The sequence below is a fragment of the Athene cunicularia genome, assembly GCF_003259725.1.
Source record: "Athene cunicularia isolate RWA chromosome 2 unlocalized genomic scaffold, athCun1 chr2_part1, whole genome shotgun sequence".
NCBI lineage: Eukaryota > Metazoa > Chordata > Aves > Strigiformes > Strigidae > Athene > Athene cunicularia.
The window spans coordinates 149,607,675-149,624,973 of NW_020799095.1; the positions used below are offsets into that span (position 1 = coordinate 149,607,675).

The 17,299-nt window shown below is 38.3% G+C and overlaps 1 protein-coding gene across 4 annotated transcripts in view; it reads right to left on the reverse strand.

The window, feature by feature from the left end:
* The window catches only part of PTK2 (protein tyrosine kinase 2), a 206,922-nt gene that overhangs the window by 18,722 nt on the left and 170,901 nt on the right, over nt 1-17,299 (reverse strand). For 2 of the 4 annotated variants that reach the window (XM_026842586.1, XM_026842584.1), the window contains exons 1-5: nt 16,927-17,141; nt 11,434-11,545; nt 8,574-8,660; nt 7,215-7,352; nt 5,494-5,625 (exon numbers count right to left, since the gene is read on the reverse strand). In XM_026842586.1, the coding sequence (XP_026698387.1) occupies nt 5,494-5,625; nt 7,215-7,352; nt 8,574-8,660; nt 11,434-11,545; nt 16,927-17,123 (666 nt within the window). In that variant the 5' untranslated portion in view covers nt 17,124-17,141. Of the gene's footprint in view, nt 1-5,493; nt 5,626-7,214; nt 7,353-8,573; nt 8,661-11,433; nt 11,546-16,926; nt 17,148-17,299 lie in introns of those variants that run through there. The other 2 variants (XM_026842587.1, XM_026842588.1) reach the window with 2 other exon arrangements.

The following is a 17,299-nucleotide window of genomic DNA, read 5'->3' on the forward strand; positions in this document are numbered from 1 at the left end:
TATGTTTTTCAAGCCTTGAAGCTAAACAGTGAATGACTTGATGATGGATCATCTTCAAACGTGTTTCATACCCATAGTATGACGGGACTTCTCAAGCACACAAACTGAGGTGCTCTGAATTTTTTTTTGTGAAAGCACTAACTGTACTAAACTAAAATGCACGTTTAGAAAAGTCTTTTCCACTTACCATTATGTTCATTACAGATACTATTTCAGGGAAGAACTATATTTTAACAAATATTTATCTTGCAGAAAATCAAGACCCTTGAGGAGCAAATGGATTTTTTTCTAATAAGTAGTCTACTTATCTAAAATCTTTGGAAACGTCATAAGGACTTTCCAGACAGGATACATATGTTGACAAACTGGAACATAATCAACTTTATTTCCAGTATTTCTGCTCACTCACTAATAAAAGAACATGTAAGTCTTGGCATTCGCAAGACATGCCAAATTGTAACGTCTTGGTGGGATTTTCTCAGGCTAAAAATTAAAATCTTATTTTAGCAACAGTTCACATCAATTATATTTGAATTGCAGTTCTCAGTGTCAAAATAGGACAAAACCACAACGATGTGGGAATTTCAGAAAAAAACCCAAACCAAACACGATAAGAAAACTATGTGAGTTATTTCTTCTTAGCCTATCACAGGAAAGGACTACAAATTTTAACACTGCTCTGTCTGCTGAAGAATTACTAAAAGGCACGCACATCTATATCATTATTTTATATGATTAAAACCAATGCCACATACCATCAATACAGCCACAGAAGAAAGGTTCAAACTGGAAACTAAATGTAAATGAGGAAGCAGGTAATTAAACAGGTCCAAAAGAAAAACGTTCTGCAAAATGTTCAGAGATAACGACTGTCAAAAGTTACACCATAGAAATCACTAACTTCACTACATTGCTGAACTTCAAAGGTCACTTTGAAAAGACACAGAAAGACACAGTTGCTTTCCCACAACTTCTGCAAAGCAAACTAAATAGCTACCAGTTCAGCAAGCTCTCTCATGGCATCATCACCACCACCGATTTCCTATCTGTGGTTACAGGTGATTCTCCTTTTGGGTCAAACTCCATATAAAAATACTAAAGGTACACTCTCTCCTAGAAGCAATTAAAAAAAAAAATAAATCAGGATAGTATTTGGCAGTTCCAAACTTCTGTCAAAACCCACAAATAAAAGTATCCCCTGGGAGCCTTTAAAAATTATTTTAACAAAATGAATTAATTGATTTGCTTTCAAATTAGTTCTACATACAAGGAGTCAGGGCTGGAAGATTAAACATACACATACTGTGGTCCTATTGAAGTAATTTGATCCTCATGGGCTGATTTTCTGTGTGAATAAATACTGTAAAAGAAAGCCAGCATGTTGGACGTAAGTGCAAGTATGGCAGCATGCGTGCCAGGCTGCAGGGTAATGGGCCAAATCTTTTAGTTACAGTGAGCTGCAAGAAGGGCAGTCACAATTGTGGGGAACTATTTTTGGGGATGGAGGCTGTTCGTTCTGCTTCTATGCACTATGCACGAGTAAAATCTTGATTAATCTTTGTCACTTTTGGTTTTTGAAATACCTGTATGATCAAAAAACAACTCTGGAGAAAGTGCAGAATGAGAACTTCATTAATTTCTTGTGATTTTGCTTGTCTGCTGAGGTCTAAACATTACAGGATATATAAATGGTGAGTGAAAAACTCAGTCTTCAGGACTGCAGCACCTAAAAAGAACTAAGATTCCTTACACAGGCAGCAAAACAGACATCCACTTGTCTGACATAATGTGTTTGTACTGCAGGCATCTCACCCATCCACCTGCATATGCCCTGGACAGAGAAACATCTTCCATACTTACCTGCATCAAGCTTAAAGTGCAGAAATGCTTAGTTTTCACTTCAGCTTTCTCAAAAATAATTCAGAGATGTCTGTTCTCCTTCCCGGAGATGCTGATATCCAAAGCACTTTTATCAAGACAGCATGAAAGCCTACAAGTTTAATCAGTGTCCAGTAAAGCTACCAGACTGGTGTGCAACATGGTACAATTTAAAATGAAACACTTCTTTTCAGTATTTACACAAGAGATTTATTTTCATTCAGAAGCTTCCCATGAAGAGAGATCTCTTTGTTTCCTCTTTTCACAGAAGAATTTCAGAATTCTGGATTGTGTCACGGCTGCAGCTTGCAAACAGAATTTCTATCTCAAGTATTGACTAGTCACATGTTCTCAAAGGACCAGTTTCAGGCAAACTGCTCACACTGATAACAACCTCTCTGAAGACTGGCAAATTTCCATTTCAATGCTACTGCAATTTAATTCTTCATCTGGGGTGTCTCGTCTAGCACACACAGCATCAGTGCTGTTTATACTTGTACTAACATGTTTTGAGTTGTATTTTTTCCCTGTAGAAGCAGCAATATATTTCAAGTCATGAGCAAGCTGGTATTACTCTGGGGAAAAAAAAAAATTGTACCAACAGAAACCCCACTGAGGATTTTTCTTTTTGTTGCAGTGTCTTAAATGAGCTGCAGTTGCTCTCCCGTGAGTCCAATTCTCAATAGCAGAAGTGAGATATGGAGTCTGAAGACTGTGTAAATAGAGCTGCTTTTGAAAGTAGCCAGTTTAAACTGAGAACACTACACTCTATGGTTACATAAGTTAAAAATTAAAATCTGGCTCTACCCTCTCTATTGTTCTCTGTGCTCAAAAGGAAGAATATTCTTCTGAAACCTGCCTATAGAAGGCAAGGCAGAGCCAGACTCCAGCAAATCATTTTATTAGATTAGAGCAGAAAAGCGTCTCGAAGCAAGTGAGAGACATGACATCAATTTTGAGAAAGCTGCTACTCCTCTCTAAATCACCTGCAGTGAAATGAGGGAAGGTACTTCTCCCAGGAGAAGAAATGTCACTAGTCACTCACTAGAGGACATGGGCCAAGAAGTATGTGTGTGTAATACATGAATTATTTCTACGCGGGACCTGTGTTTGGACTCTCATGTATGAATTGTGGATATCCTTCAGGAGATCTGCAAGGCCTCCAAACATGACTCCCCATAATGACTTTTCTACCATTTAGATTTCTTTGGAGTTAAACCTAGAAAAGCACATCCCTTTTCCAAGAAACAATCATCTATAAACAGAATATTCCTCTGACACACCCTGCTATGGGTTCAAAGATACCCTGTGGTTATCATTAGCTTGTTCAGCTTTTGACACAGTATATAAATCTGTAACAGGCATTAAAGTATAAACCCCAAAGTCTGTATAGTCAAACTGTTAGCACAGAAAGAAAAAGAACCGATGTCTCCTATGGATTCCAATTCCTCATTTTGGCCATTTAAGTTAATGCTTACTTCCACTCAAACTTTCTCTGTTTTTTGTCACTTTTAACCCTCTACAACCAAATCCAGCTCTGGCAAAGCTGCAGAGCTGTATGGCTGCTCACCTGTTCATCAGTGATAGTTCTCCTCTGAGTAGGGGGTGGCAATAGAGATGGTGTCTCTTCACAACAAAAACTAACACATAATGAAAACAAAATAATTCTTTTCCAAACATATGCTAAGGATGTATTATAGATCAAAATAAACAATCAGCAAATCCCTCCTCAAGCAGCAATTTGGGGTACGGTAAACATACTAGTGGTCCAGATATGGGATTAAAACACAGTAACACTACAAGTTATTATCTGTATAATAATTAAATGACTTATGTAATAATTATCTGGCAGAAAAAGCCAAAAAGTTCAGAAAGCTCAAAAAGTTTTCTGCAGAAAGTTCCCACACAATCTACTGCCACCTGAAATCACAGTACCTCATTCTCAATCAGCATATTAATTCCTCCAAAAATTCCTGACCATCTTGCAAGTTTTAACTGACAATGGGATCAATTTGACCTCCTGGGCTTGTGAAAGTCACAGGCAACTGGTGCCATCCAAGACTGAAAAAGCTAATGCCCAAATTAGGGAACAAATTTTCCTTTCCCCTCCCACTCTTCAGCTTGCAATAAACTGGACAAAGCAATCTGGGTAGAATGGTCTCTTTGCAGTCATCCAATGGCAAACCTCAAATTCCCAAGTGCACTTACCAGGAAACCAGACAAAAGCAAGCTGCAGTATCCTTTAACATCATAACTCTGGCACAACCTGGCTAGAACATGTACTGGTCATGGCAGTATCTATCAGTAGCTCTCAAGAGCTAGTGGAGTTTCATTCTACCTTGGTTGTCTTCACAGCCATCAGCTGTTCTGAACAGTTTTGAATATGATACATAACTAAACCCCTGAGAGACTAAGACAATTCAACTGGCAAGGAGTAAGGTCTTGGTGACACCATCTACGTACAAGATCTTGTTCTCCATTCCCACCCATTGGCTTCCTACAGAATAAAGCATAAATTCTTGTGTTCAAGGAACGCAATGTCCTGGCTTCAAGATCACGAAAAGACTGTTTCAAGGTCTGTGAGACAATCACAATCAGCAAGTTTGGTGTCTAAAATAAAAATAATTTATCTGTACAGCTAAGATTTTCCTGGAGACCAGCTCTAGACAGTGCAGAGAACTCTTACAGAAACCACAGACCATTATCATCACCTGCTTTAAATATAGAGTATATTTATTCAAACTTACCTCCTGTAACAAACCCATGGCACCTGCATTTATGCAGGCATGTTTTGTAACTACATACAACATAAAAAATTTCCAAACCAAAACATTCCTTGAAACACGCTTAAGACCAAACATGTGACTAACATTTGTCACAACCCACACCACACTGCTGTAAATCATCCACCATCAGTGAGGCTCACGCACCCACAGGCTTCCCAGCACGAGCCTGTACAGAGGCAAATGCTACTACCAGCTTCAGCTGCATCTGCAGCTACCAGTCTTCAGTAGGAGAATTTTAACAAGTGGAAAGCTAAAGTTGAACTAAAAACATACACCAGTGACACTGACAACATGAAAACATGGAACTGCAGAGAAACAGAAGATGCCATTAGTAATGCACTTCTTGCTCCTCCCGGTGATGTTCACAGCTTCTTGGCCATCTCGCAGAGTTCTCTCTCAAATAATTTCTTCCCACTAATGTGTCTTATTATATCTCCAGTGCAAGACTGCTTCCAACCCTTACTACAGTCAGGGTTCTTAGACAGCTGATAGCTACCCCATTTTTAGGGGTAAGGTATGCACAGATCTACCTCCTTAAGAGCAAACAAGCAATCTCCAGATTGGCACAGAATTATACCCGCAACTTCCCACACACAGATACTCAACTAGATAAAGTAAGAGTCGCTAAAAAACACAGCTGTTTAAGTATTTGAAATACAGGACTAGCTGAACACTTGATTTAAAAACTGTTTCCAAATCTACATTTTGGTAGTGACTCCTGTGTTCAGTAAATATTCTCGTTTCACAGAAGTGACCAGTTTTATCAAGCTGCAATAAAAAAAGAAGAAAATCAGAACAAATGAAGAAGCACTATGAAACAAAGTATTACCAGGAATCGTTCCTCTTTTTCAAGCCAGCGCTGGTCTTCTTCCATCTCTTGTTGCTGTCGTATCAATCTCTCCTCCATGAGATGTGTGGGTAGAACCTGCCCCATTCCTCTTATGTCCAAAGTGCCTGAATCCTACAAAACAGAGCAAGTTTATTCAGTCTCACAACTTAAAATTTGTATAAACACCTGTAATAATTTCTAAGATTATAAAATAATAGATTTTTAGAAGCCCAAATGCAAAACCAGCACTCAAGCAGAGTTCCTTCAACTCCTTATAAACTGAAGCAGACCATCAGAACAAACTCTTTCCAACTGGAGACAATTTATCTGCTTTGCTCCTAACCACTGGAACACCAAGAAGATTTGAAAAATTCTGGTTTGTTTTTCAGCAACATTGTAACTTCATATATTACACTTCATTTAAGCTGGACAACAAAAATAGATGTCCTTTTCTTGGTCTTGAGCAATAATGTAACTATCCAGTTGTTAAAAGCTGCAAGATAGATTCTTACGCAAAACAAATACGCTTTTCAGTTTTAGCTGACACTTGCAAAGCTTGTCACAAAAACACTTTTAATGGATTTTTGAACAAGTTTGTATGCGTGTCTTAAGCAATACTCCATATACCATATCCCAATGCTGCCTGGAAATCATTAGCAAGTAGTGTATAAATTAGTATTTTTTAAAAAGCCAAGGGAAGTTTGGTAACAAAAAAATCACTGGATTGTTTTTAGTAACAAACTTCTTTTGTGAAAAATTTGGCTGTAACTTAATATTACAAACACACGCAAAGCATTCACATGCTTCCACCAACACTTTATTCAAGCACGACATAGTTAAGACTAAATTGCTTCTAGAGTCAGGGACGTTGAACTACCTGGGACTACAACCCTCAACCACATAGAGTGAGAACAACAGCCAGCACGGCAGCAAGCTGCAATAGTCAAATCAACCAAGAGTAAGCAGAGGTGAGTCGAAGACTTGGACACGTAGCTGCTCGTCTGTATTTAAGGGGTAAGCCTCAGTTATCACTTAAATGTTCATCAGAGGCACAGGGAATAGAGCATCGGCTAGAGAGGAAAGAGATATAAGACAGAAGCTGCACAAAGTTCATCTTTGTGGGAGGATAAAATAAGACGAAAAAAGTATAAAATACTGGAGGAAAACAGAGAAAAAATGATGTCAGTTTAAAGGGGGAATTAATTTGATGCTTCTTGCAGCAGCTCTGTGAAATCATGACAGGCTGAAAAGCACCTAACATACAACTCAAGAACAGTTTCGCAGACTGCTTCATTTTCTGTTCTGGATAAGTTACAGAGAAGCCTCAGATACTTAAGCTATGCTGGATATCTCCCACGAGAGGTATTTTTAAACAGCAATGACATTATGTATTTTTACACGAATGTTCCTGTATCTATTAACAGCAGTAAGTTTCAGTAAAGCCTTCTTTTAACAAATGCAAAATATTTGCTATCACTCAGTCAACTAGTAGTAATAACTTCATCAAGAATTTGTGTAGAGAGCACACTTTTTGCCCATTCTCACATAGAAGGATTCGTTTCAAAAATAATTTACACATAACTCCCAATCCACTGCAGAAAGGCAATTTAGAAATTACCATAGAAACACTTAGTTTTCCTACAATAATCTCCAGATGTACCTAAATAAAAAAGAGTATTTACTGCACAGCACGCAACACCAGATGTGTTACTTCACACTACCTCCATGTTTGGTTGCCATACTGATATTTCCTGAGGCCGATGGTTCCAGGAATCAGCTTGATCCAAGAGAGAAGCCTGCCCAGGATAAATGCTGCCTGCCATGGCTGGTATCCCATGAGAACCAGGGTAGCCAGATACCTTGGGGGGGGAGCAAGGGGAGTGGGAAGACAAAAAAGTTATATTAATAAGACCTATGCTTCCCCATAATTAATAGCTTCCCCTCCCCAAGGGAGCAAATATGAGAGCACAGAAACGACTCAATTCAAGCAGTCACTGAGAGGAAGGAGGGGAAGCAACATCTGAAGAAGGAAGCCAAGCCAATAAATGACACAAGCCCTCTTTTCTAAGTCTTTGAAGATGCTTACCATAATATAACTACTTGAGGATAACTATATTAAAAAATACATAGAAATATAACTATAGCTTTTGAGGATAACTGTAACTATTTGTCAACGCCTATCAGAACAGCAGCATTAGAAAGTGTGTTTTAACCTCTGCAGTCAAGAACATCAAAGCCCTCTGATGAACAAAAATAAATCTGCTGATACACTGGTAAGAGCTACACATGCAGAGCTTATATTCCAGTTACTAGGAGCCTGCAAACATCACCCTACGAGCCATATAAAAATGTACCCCCTAGTGTATGTTACAAACTGAAGTCCTGAGTGACAGCATGTAATTAATGTGCTTAGCTGTGCAGCCTGAGAACTTCACCACAGGAAAATCAAAGTAGTTTTAATGAGTCTGAAGTACTCATTAAAACAGTAAAAACCTCCCCCTCTCCATGGAAAGCAAAAGTCTTGACCGAGACTGCTGTATATGGCTGTAGCTTTGAACAGCCCCAAGAATGCTTAAAAGTACTTTCGTGACAAACTTTTAGAAAAAAATCTCTTCAGCAGTGTTAGGAAGAAAAGCAAAACGTGTGAGTATACAATGTGGTAGATTTAACAGTGGCTGTCAGCCAACAGAAAATAAAAATGTTTCAGAGAACCATCAGGGATCAGAGTATCCCTAAGTCCAAGGAAAGCCCACCAGTTAATGCCATTTTATAAGGCAAGTAATTTCATAGCTCAGCACAAATGTCGACATGAACACCACATTCCTTCAATAAACATGAAAATCTCTGATGTGTTTCGTTGCAGTTTTTAGGAATTTGAGCACCGTATCAGATATGAAAATTTTTGTCATCTGGAGTAAACCTAGCAGGCTCAGTTTGGGGTTTGTTGATGTAAAACAAGAAACCATTTAACAGAACTCAATGAAACTAAACCGCATAAGAAGTGAATCAATCCCACCAGGCACAACTGAATTATAAAACCCATATTTGAAAAAATACATGCACAGTATTAAATGTAATACCTGGTAATGATTTGGCTGTACCATATGCTGTGGACTTGGATAAAACCCTTCACTGGATCTCGGACTGGGGTAACCAGGTCTGCTGGGCTGTAAAGGTAAAGGAATTTTTTTAGTCCCTTTAGAAACAGAAAACTAAAACCAGAAAATTACTCCTTGGTGAGACAAACACTTACAGGTTCTGCATCACAAAAGCAAGCTCAAAAAATACTCTGAAATAAATATTCTAAAATGGGTAACTTTTTTTTGGAACAACTAAAATTAAGTTTTCCTCCATTTCTGCTTAGAAATGGATGCAACTGAATCATTTGCTAGGTATGTCAATAAATAATGCTTGATCTCTGAATTCTTTGTGTATATTTAACTGTTTGCACTAAATGACCCACTCTTTGCTGTTTAACTCTAGAGAGGACATCAGCTAAGAACATAATTTTAAAATCAAGTTTCCAGGTGCAAAAATAGCATTGTTTCCAAGTTTTGCTATTTGTTGCTCTTGTGATGGTTCCCAAAAGTAAATTCTTTTGTTTCAGTCAGAACACAAATCAAACTGATTTGTTTAGCATGAATATTTCCATGTGTTATTCTGAGGACTAAAGTTAGTTCTGATAATTAACTTCTGTGTAACTAATTGCCTCAACATGGAAGGTGCTTTTGATCATATTCTGAACTCCACAGTCACTTCATTATCCATGCTTTGTTTTGCAATGCATTCCCAGCCAACAAAAAAAACCAGACCGAACTAGCTCCTATTAGAAAGGACAGCTAAAGAACAGCTATCCAGAGTCTTTCTTGCTTTACCCCTTCAGAAGGGCAACACACAAGATGTGTAAACACAGGAATACATGTGAAAAGTCACCAGAAATTCGGACAGCACTATTACAAAAAATTGCATGAAAAGGAGCCTGGTTTTCTGCACACATTGAACAGATCACCCTTTTGCCACAATAGCTATAGAAATTTCACACTACTGAAAGAAGTAATGTTGGAAAATGTTGCTCCGAACAACATAATTTTCTCTTCCAAGCAGAAACACTCTGTTTGATATTAACCTCTAAAGGTATATTTGTTTTTTGGGTTTTTTTTTGATGAGGAACAGTGCTGCTGAGTGTTTCAGGAGGAGAAAAATCAATTAAAGAGGGAAGAAAACCACCAAACCTCATCATTCTGCAAATGGGCTCCTTCAGTCCTTCTGGCAGTTAAAGGCAACCACACAAGTACTTTGAGATTGCAGAATTTTATCATCGCTTTATGAAAAATGTCATTATCATTCTGCACTAGGAAATTTTCTTTCTTAGGTTTCCAATGGAAATCACAGTGAGATGCAAGTAATTTCATCATACAAATTGTGATATCCTTGAATTATTTGAGAATGTGTGGGAATTTAATGCTATAAATAAAACGGAGTTTAAGACCTATAAACACCTGAAACTTTTATAATTAATTGCTGGAAGGAAAAAAAAATCAGTTGTCACCATTAGAAAATCAGGTAATAACTTGAAAGATACTTAAAATCTCTTATGCACATCCATATTTCACTCAGAAATACTGTAAGAAAAAAAAAACCTAACCAACGCCTGCATCCCATATACAGTGAGGACATACTGACCCCCTCAAAAGAAACATGCAGTGGTAGCAGCAATTTCAGTCTTAACACATCTTTTGTCAAGTGTTTCAGTTCATACATCACACCCAAAGCCCTAATGATGGTAATTTCTAATATGGTGTAGCTCGTACATTACATTAGTAAAAGGTACTTACTCTATTTGGATTAGCCCCAAAGCTTCAAGACTAAACACATTCTCCAAGCAAGGTTGTAATAATTAAGTAGCATTTTGTTCCAATTTATGCAGTTTATCTGCTTCTGTAACTTGGAACATTGTCTGTTTATATATACACACAATCCTGATAGTTAATCTCAGAGGACTAAACGGGTTGATGGATTGTTTGCTGTTTTTAATTCTGAAATGAAAGCCACAGTTCCACTGCCCGTATTTCTTGGTTGCCATAAAGCTATCAAAATGCACAACCAAGCTTGGAAATCTATCAGGCAACAACCTGGGTATGAGGAAACAAAAAATTAAAAGTAAGTTGCCTTCCTGTGAATGCTGGGGGATGTGTGCAACAGAAGGTACCACACAAAGACTACTGAAAGCATCAGCACCAGAGCTTGCACATACAGCTACAGGAATTAATCACAAACTGATCAGGACACAGATAATATTCCCCATTACAGTAGTGACAGCACAAAATTCAATTCTTCAAAATACAAGCTCAAAGTGCAAAATAAGACCAGTGAGAAGCAGACAAGTTACTGAGAGAAGAATGTGCTCGGCAACTGGTGAGATTAGACTACCCCAGCTGCAGAACACATCAGCAACATCCAAACAGGACAGACATGTAATATTAGCAACAAAATTAAGTGTAAACTCAAAGACATAAGTTCCTTGGAAACAAATCCCTAATATTCTGTCCAGAATGAAGAAAATGCAATTAGTAGATTTCTGTCCTCTCACTGATGTATTATAGATAAACTTTAAGCTGCTCTGGGAACTCACTAAGCTAATGTTTCATATAAGAGAAAAGAAAAAAAATAAAAGACCAGGAAACGATTTTGTGGCGACTATGGTAGTCTTTTACAAGTTAAACAAGAAGAAACAGAAAACTGTTAGTGTGATATTCCAGCATGGATCAGTTCTAGTAACAGTTCAAGCAGAGATGGGTCATTTCAGGCAAGTATGAGCAGATGATGACAAAACTGGCCAGAATTCTGTTGTTTGAACAAACCCGTCAAAGGAGGCTTTGAAGAAATAAATGGAAGAATTTGTTTGTTTTTTAAACACATATAATTTGCAGTCTTGGCTACCTTGGGAGGAGCTTCATCTGATCCTCCTGAGTCCCAGGATACTGTGACTTGTCGCCTGGATTCCATTCTCATTCGTTCTTCTTGCTGCAGCTTCTCTTCCTCCAGTATTGTACTAAGAAAAATGTATTATATTTAAGTAAAACTCCACTTCAGTGTCTAACAAACCTCTCCACAGATGTCTCACTTTTTTAGACTAATGAACACTATTCGACAAAGGGATTGAGCACTGAAACACAGATTTCTTTTACTTCTATTGGTTAGGTTTCTGAAAACCAGTGTCAGGAAGAAATACTTCTGTAGAATTACCAGAGTGCTTTTAACAGAAGCAGCACTGAGTTTTTAGAAAGCTGTGGTTGATCTTGCACAAATTTTTTTTTGCATGTTAACAGTCCTTTTGATGTGTAATTACACAGAGAAACCCTCCAAGACAATAAATCGAGCACTTACTTGTACAAAATCTTATTTTTCACAAGAAAATGTTCTACTGAACTGCTGCAAAGGTTCAAAATAAACCGAAAATGTTCTTTACTGAAACTCAACGGAGCTTCAGATCACTGGGATTTTTTTTCTTTTTTAAACAAAGCCATCAAAAAACATTTAAAATACTATGTCTGCAAGCTCTTACATTTTAGCCTAGCCAGGAACACATTCAGCAAACTAATTTAGCAAACCAGAAATATCTGACAGTATTCACTCAGCTTCTAAACATTCAGGTCAAAAGGCTACATTTTCAACAAAGTACAAGACAGTAATAAAACTAGTTTGCTACTTACCACTGTTCTGACTATTAAAAAGACTGTTTGAAGTTCAGCGTGATACTGCTGCCCCCACAGCAGCCTCCTCCCAGTTCTGCTATGTGGATTATTAACGTTGGATATTTGCCATTTGAAAAATACTTAGAATGAAGCTTTGAAATAGGGAGCTGCAAATTTGTTGGAGCTGCACGTTACATGGATAGTCTGGAGATGTGAGTAGGGCAGATTATTTACATATCGCTATCCCCAGTGAAAAGATAATCCTGCAAATGAGCAATTCCAGCCTCTTTATCACTCAAGAGTTTCCAGAAACAAAGCGAGGTTCTGAGTTTATAATCTCCTGTTCAGTCTGCTAAATAACCACCCAGAATTACTCATGCAGGGGATGAGATCAACTACAGCAATCTATTCTGATCTTGGAACTTTACTGCTTATTTCAAGAATAAATTCCTGCTTGGTTGGAGACGGGAACTTTGCTTTTCTTTACTCAGCCTAAAAAAAACCCGTGTCACTTCTAAAAAGCAAAGAAGTAATCTCATCTCATTACAGCTAAACTAAATTTATAAGTATTGCTGCAATTTCAATCCATCACTGCTGAAGTAACACAAGAATGTGGAACAAAAACAAAATCAGACAAGTTATTTGCAAAAGTCATCCTGATAAAACTACCACAGAAACCCAGCTATAACCCTGTGGAGGGAACTAAAAAGGGCAAGTCTTTGTATTTTACCTTTCTCTTCATTCAGAATAAGGAAAATGCAGTATTTCCAACTTGAACCCATGAAGAACTAACAAAAAACACTGCTTTAAACCTAGATTAGACTTCAGATATCCAGCATGCAGTTTTATGCAGCATAAGAAATTAGCCAACATGAATCCATAGCCATGATCTATGATAATGATCTTTCAAGAAATACCTCATGATTTAAAAAAAATCACAACAAAACAACACAGAAAACCCCACCCAGATGTTGCATGAATAAAATGTAGATTTTTAACAAAGCTGTTGATATAGCAGTTACTGTGATCTGAAGAAAAGAATGTCTAATCTGAACAAAAGGAATTGGCTAAATCGGCTGAAAGCAGCTGACTAAATTTAGAAATGGTTTATTGACAATTAGGGGCCGTGAGTACAATTTGTCACAGTACAGTCCATAAAAAGGAATGAAACACCAATACCTATCTGCCTTGCTACCAAAGCCGTTTTATCTGTGGTGTCACGGTGTTCAACACAATACCATTAACTTCAGTCACATCCCTGGAAATGACAAATTTCTACCGAAATGACTTTTCATAACATAGGCTCGAGCTTTTTGCCTTACAACTCTTAATTCATCCCACCCTGCACTTTTGTCGCCCGTGTCATCAGGAGGTCCTTTCCCCAGCAACCCAGCAAGTAGCCTGGTCAAAGGCTGATCAGCTGCAGCAGAATCTGTACTTGGATGCCCTTGAGTACTGCTGACAAGAATATAAAATAGAAATGCCTCACAGAAGCATTACTCGAAAAAACAGGAGAATATAAATGACTCACAGAAACATCTTTGTTTTTACAAAGAGAAGACCAATCCATAGACAGAGTAAAAGCGTGCCAAGAGATATTTTTGACCTTTTCTCAGTGCAGCTGCTCAAGTACTTTGAACGGTCTATTAGAATTTGCAGAAGGTCGGGAAGTCAGATCTAGACATATTTTCCCAAACTGCACATATTTTTAGCAGCAAAGAGAAGCAAGCAGCCAAGTCTTTCTATTCGTATCATTTCCCTAGCATATCTTGAGGCAGCACAGCCGAACCTAACTCATCTTCTTGGCTAGGTTAAGTACGGTGAAAAATTTCAGCTATTAAGTGTCTGCATAATTGAGAAACTTATTTAATTTACAAAGAATATTTTTAGTGAAATTGGCCTGTGACACTGAAAAAGAAACATTTGCTGGGAGTTTTGGTGTAGGATTATCTGAAATACTAAAATGCATCCTTGCATTTCCAAAGGCACAGCAATACCAGTGTCTGCTGCTATGGTGGTGTGGGAACCGGCAGGAAGTGCTGACCCTGACCACACAGCTTCTTTCTTTCTCTCGGTACTCTCCAGCCATCAGAAATGCAAAGCTGGATGCAGATGAACATACTTTCACATACTGCCCTAAATTAAAAACACTTTCATATGGATTGTAGATTATTCCTAACGGTCACTGCCAAAGAGCAAAAAAACTAATGAAGCATTTTGCAGCCTCCATCATGTATTTCAAGTACATGCTAAAATACTTGTTTTGGCAAGGAGCCACAAAAGGAGAGGGACTCAAAGTGCCCTCACTCTTACCAGTTTTCTTTTATTTATAATCAACATTTCAAGACCTACATCAAATGCACTCACAGAAAGGCTCAAGATCAGTTCTAATCAGTTAATTATCTCACTCGTGTAATAAAAAGAGTCTTTAAGAGCATGAACCAATTTCTGGGGGGTTTTCCCCCCATTCTTTTTAGAGCTGTATTTAATGTGATCTGCAGCACTAGGATGCTAGTGAGGTCATCCACTTGGTTAAAACATTTGCTTCTTCATCAGTGACCAACAGAGGGCCAGAGAGACATCACAGCAACGATACAACTGCTGCTTGTTCTGCTCTTTGTAGGAGAGAGGGTTAGCGATAGGTACTTTAAACAAAATTCAATGATGCGGTGAAAATGTCACGTAATTACATTAATTTGAAAGCTCAAAATTAAAATCCAGTTTAACCTCCACTGCAAACAACCAGTTTTAACAGAATTACCAACCAAAAGGACGTTATTCAGGGCACCACAACTTGCAAGCACAAGCCTGGGAGCTGACATAAGAAAGCCTGGGAGTATATTGGTGCTACCTTAGCAATACACACTTGCAGCATATTGGAACATAGCAAAGAACAAATTAAATTTAATAATACACATGCATGAAATAGTCTACAGTTATCGTCAGTACACAAATAGTGTAGTAAGTGTATGGTTCTAGTAAGTGGCTAGGAGTCATTCTGAGGAGAAATGCTGTAAAAGTGATATTGCATGATTTGGGTACATTAAATACAAAGGGCCTCTTATATTATTTACCATGTAGTGCAAAGCTAAATATGTCTTCTACACAAAATGAGCAAGGCAAAATATGCTTCTTGAATAAGATACCACAGATTCTAACTCTGGCTCAGTCAATGACAGGACTGCAGGAGCAGCAGCACAGCACCTCACTTTCCTGACTTGTTCTTACTTTTACCACTCCCCAATATTGAAGAAGGGACCGAGGATGTGAGGAGGAATTAAATTTAGAAATCCACAATCCACCCATTAGTTTCTGTGTTTGCTTCAAAGACTAACTCACCTCTATCCAATTTGAGCAGATCAAATACTGTAAAATACCAGACCTTTATTACTACTCTTATAACGCTATATAAATTCTACAGAAATCAGCATCTTTGTGTTGCACAAGCAGCTGCAAACAAAGTTTGTGCAAAGCAGATGTTACTATGAAATGGAAAAAGCTTCAAATAACAAAGAGAGAACACATGAAATGCTTATGCTCCCACCAGTGCTATTTCAGATGCAGGAAAGAAGTTTTTTCCCAAAGCCGTGGACGTTTTCTCATTAAAAGAGAGAGGAACGCTGCGGTGCTGTATCATTGGCTTCAAGCAAACAACTAGTCTGCTCTCAGCTTGAAAAGAATACCCTGGGTAGGATCCAGAACAAGCAGCAGCAACACCACACAGAAAAGGCCACCAGGGAAATGGCTTGTTTTCGCAAGTTCATGGGAATTTTGAGTTTTGAAACACAATCTTTCCTAGCTGCCTGAGATTGCCTCATCATAAGGGAATTGGCAATCTTTCCAACAAGAGGCTGACTCTGTCTGTGAGAAGCGTAAAGAAGCCCTAAGGACAACTGTGCTGCCTAACTTCCAGGAGATAAATGTCATTTTGGAGTGGCAGAAAACTCCCTGCTTTGGTGAGAAGAGAGCAAAAACTGGATTTTAGGGTTGCTGTGGCCTCAGTAGAGAGGTTGTCCTGAGGCTTCAAATCTCCTAGCGTGACTAGAGGACCAAACCCCCCCCCCCCCCGCTGGTGAAATGGAGATATGGACACTGGAATAAATTATTGCAGAATAAACTAGGGTGTAAATTTAGACTGGTCTCAGAATTGTGTGCTCACATTTATTCCAAGATAAACATAAGGTAGTCTATATCCTGGTTTACAGAGGGCAAAAAAAATTTCTAGTTAATGATGATGCATTTATTGCAAGCTCCACAATTGTGCAGACACAGCTGCCACAGGGCAACTAGTGTGCTATTATACGTACGTTATGAAAATAACTTTCAACAGCACTCATGATGGTTCATTTATTTAAGAAAGGATACATTTCTACCCCAAAACTGTCCACTGCATGTTTGACTAGATAATCACTCTCAATGCTTTCTAAGCCCCTCTCCAAGGATTGTAGCATACAGAGCTAAAATTATAAACAAATTGCTAGTAAAATCTGGAGTTTTTCTTGGGAGAGAAAGTAGGTGATTCATATTTCCAGTTATTTGAATTCATTGTATGGTCTAATTTTCTCCAACAGATAAGGTCCAGATTTCTAAAAAGAGTAGTATCAATCTGGCCTTCTGAAGATAAAACTTAATACACTATGTCTTGCATTTTCCACAGAAAGAAAATACTGTAATGGAAGATACGGTGAAAAGAAATATTTCTGAACAAGGAAATGACCTTTCAGAAGCATAACCCTACCTGAGTTGTGCTTTAAGTTCAGTAAACCTGGGTCGTCTACTAGGGTCGTATGCCCAGCACTTGGTCATAAGGCTGTAGAGGGTAGGAGGGCAGTTTGGAGGCATTGGGAGCCGCTCACCGTTCTCAATTCGCCCAATCACATCATTGTTCTTCACTCCCTGGAAGGGCTTTACCCCATGCATTAGGATCTCCCACATACACACACCTGAGAAACACACACAAAAAGATTTTCCTCGGTGTGAGCAAGCAACAAAACCTGTTAAAACAGTGGACAAAGCCCAGTTTTGTACAGCCAAACAATGCAATTTCTTCTAAAACATACAGCTAGGGAATCAGCTTTGACTTACCAGCTGGCAGCAGAGAGGAGTGATGT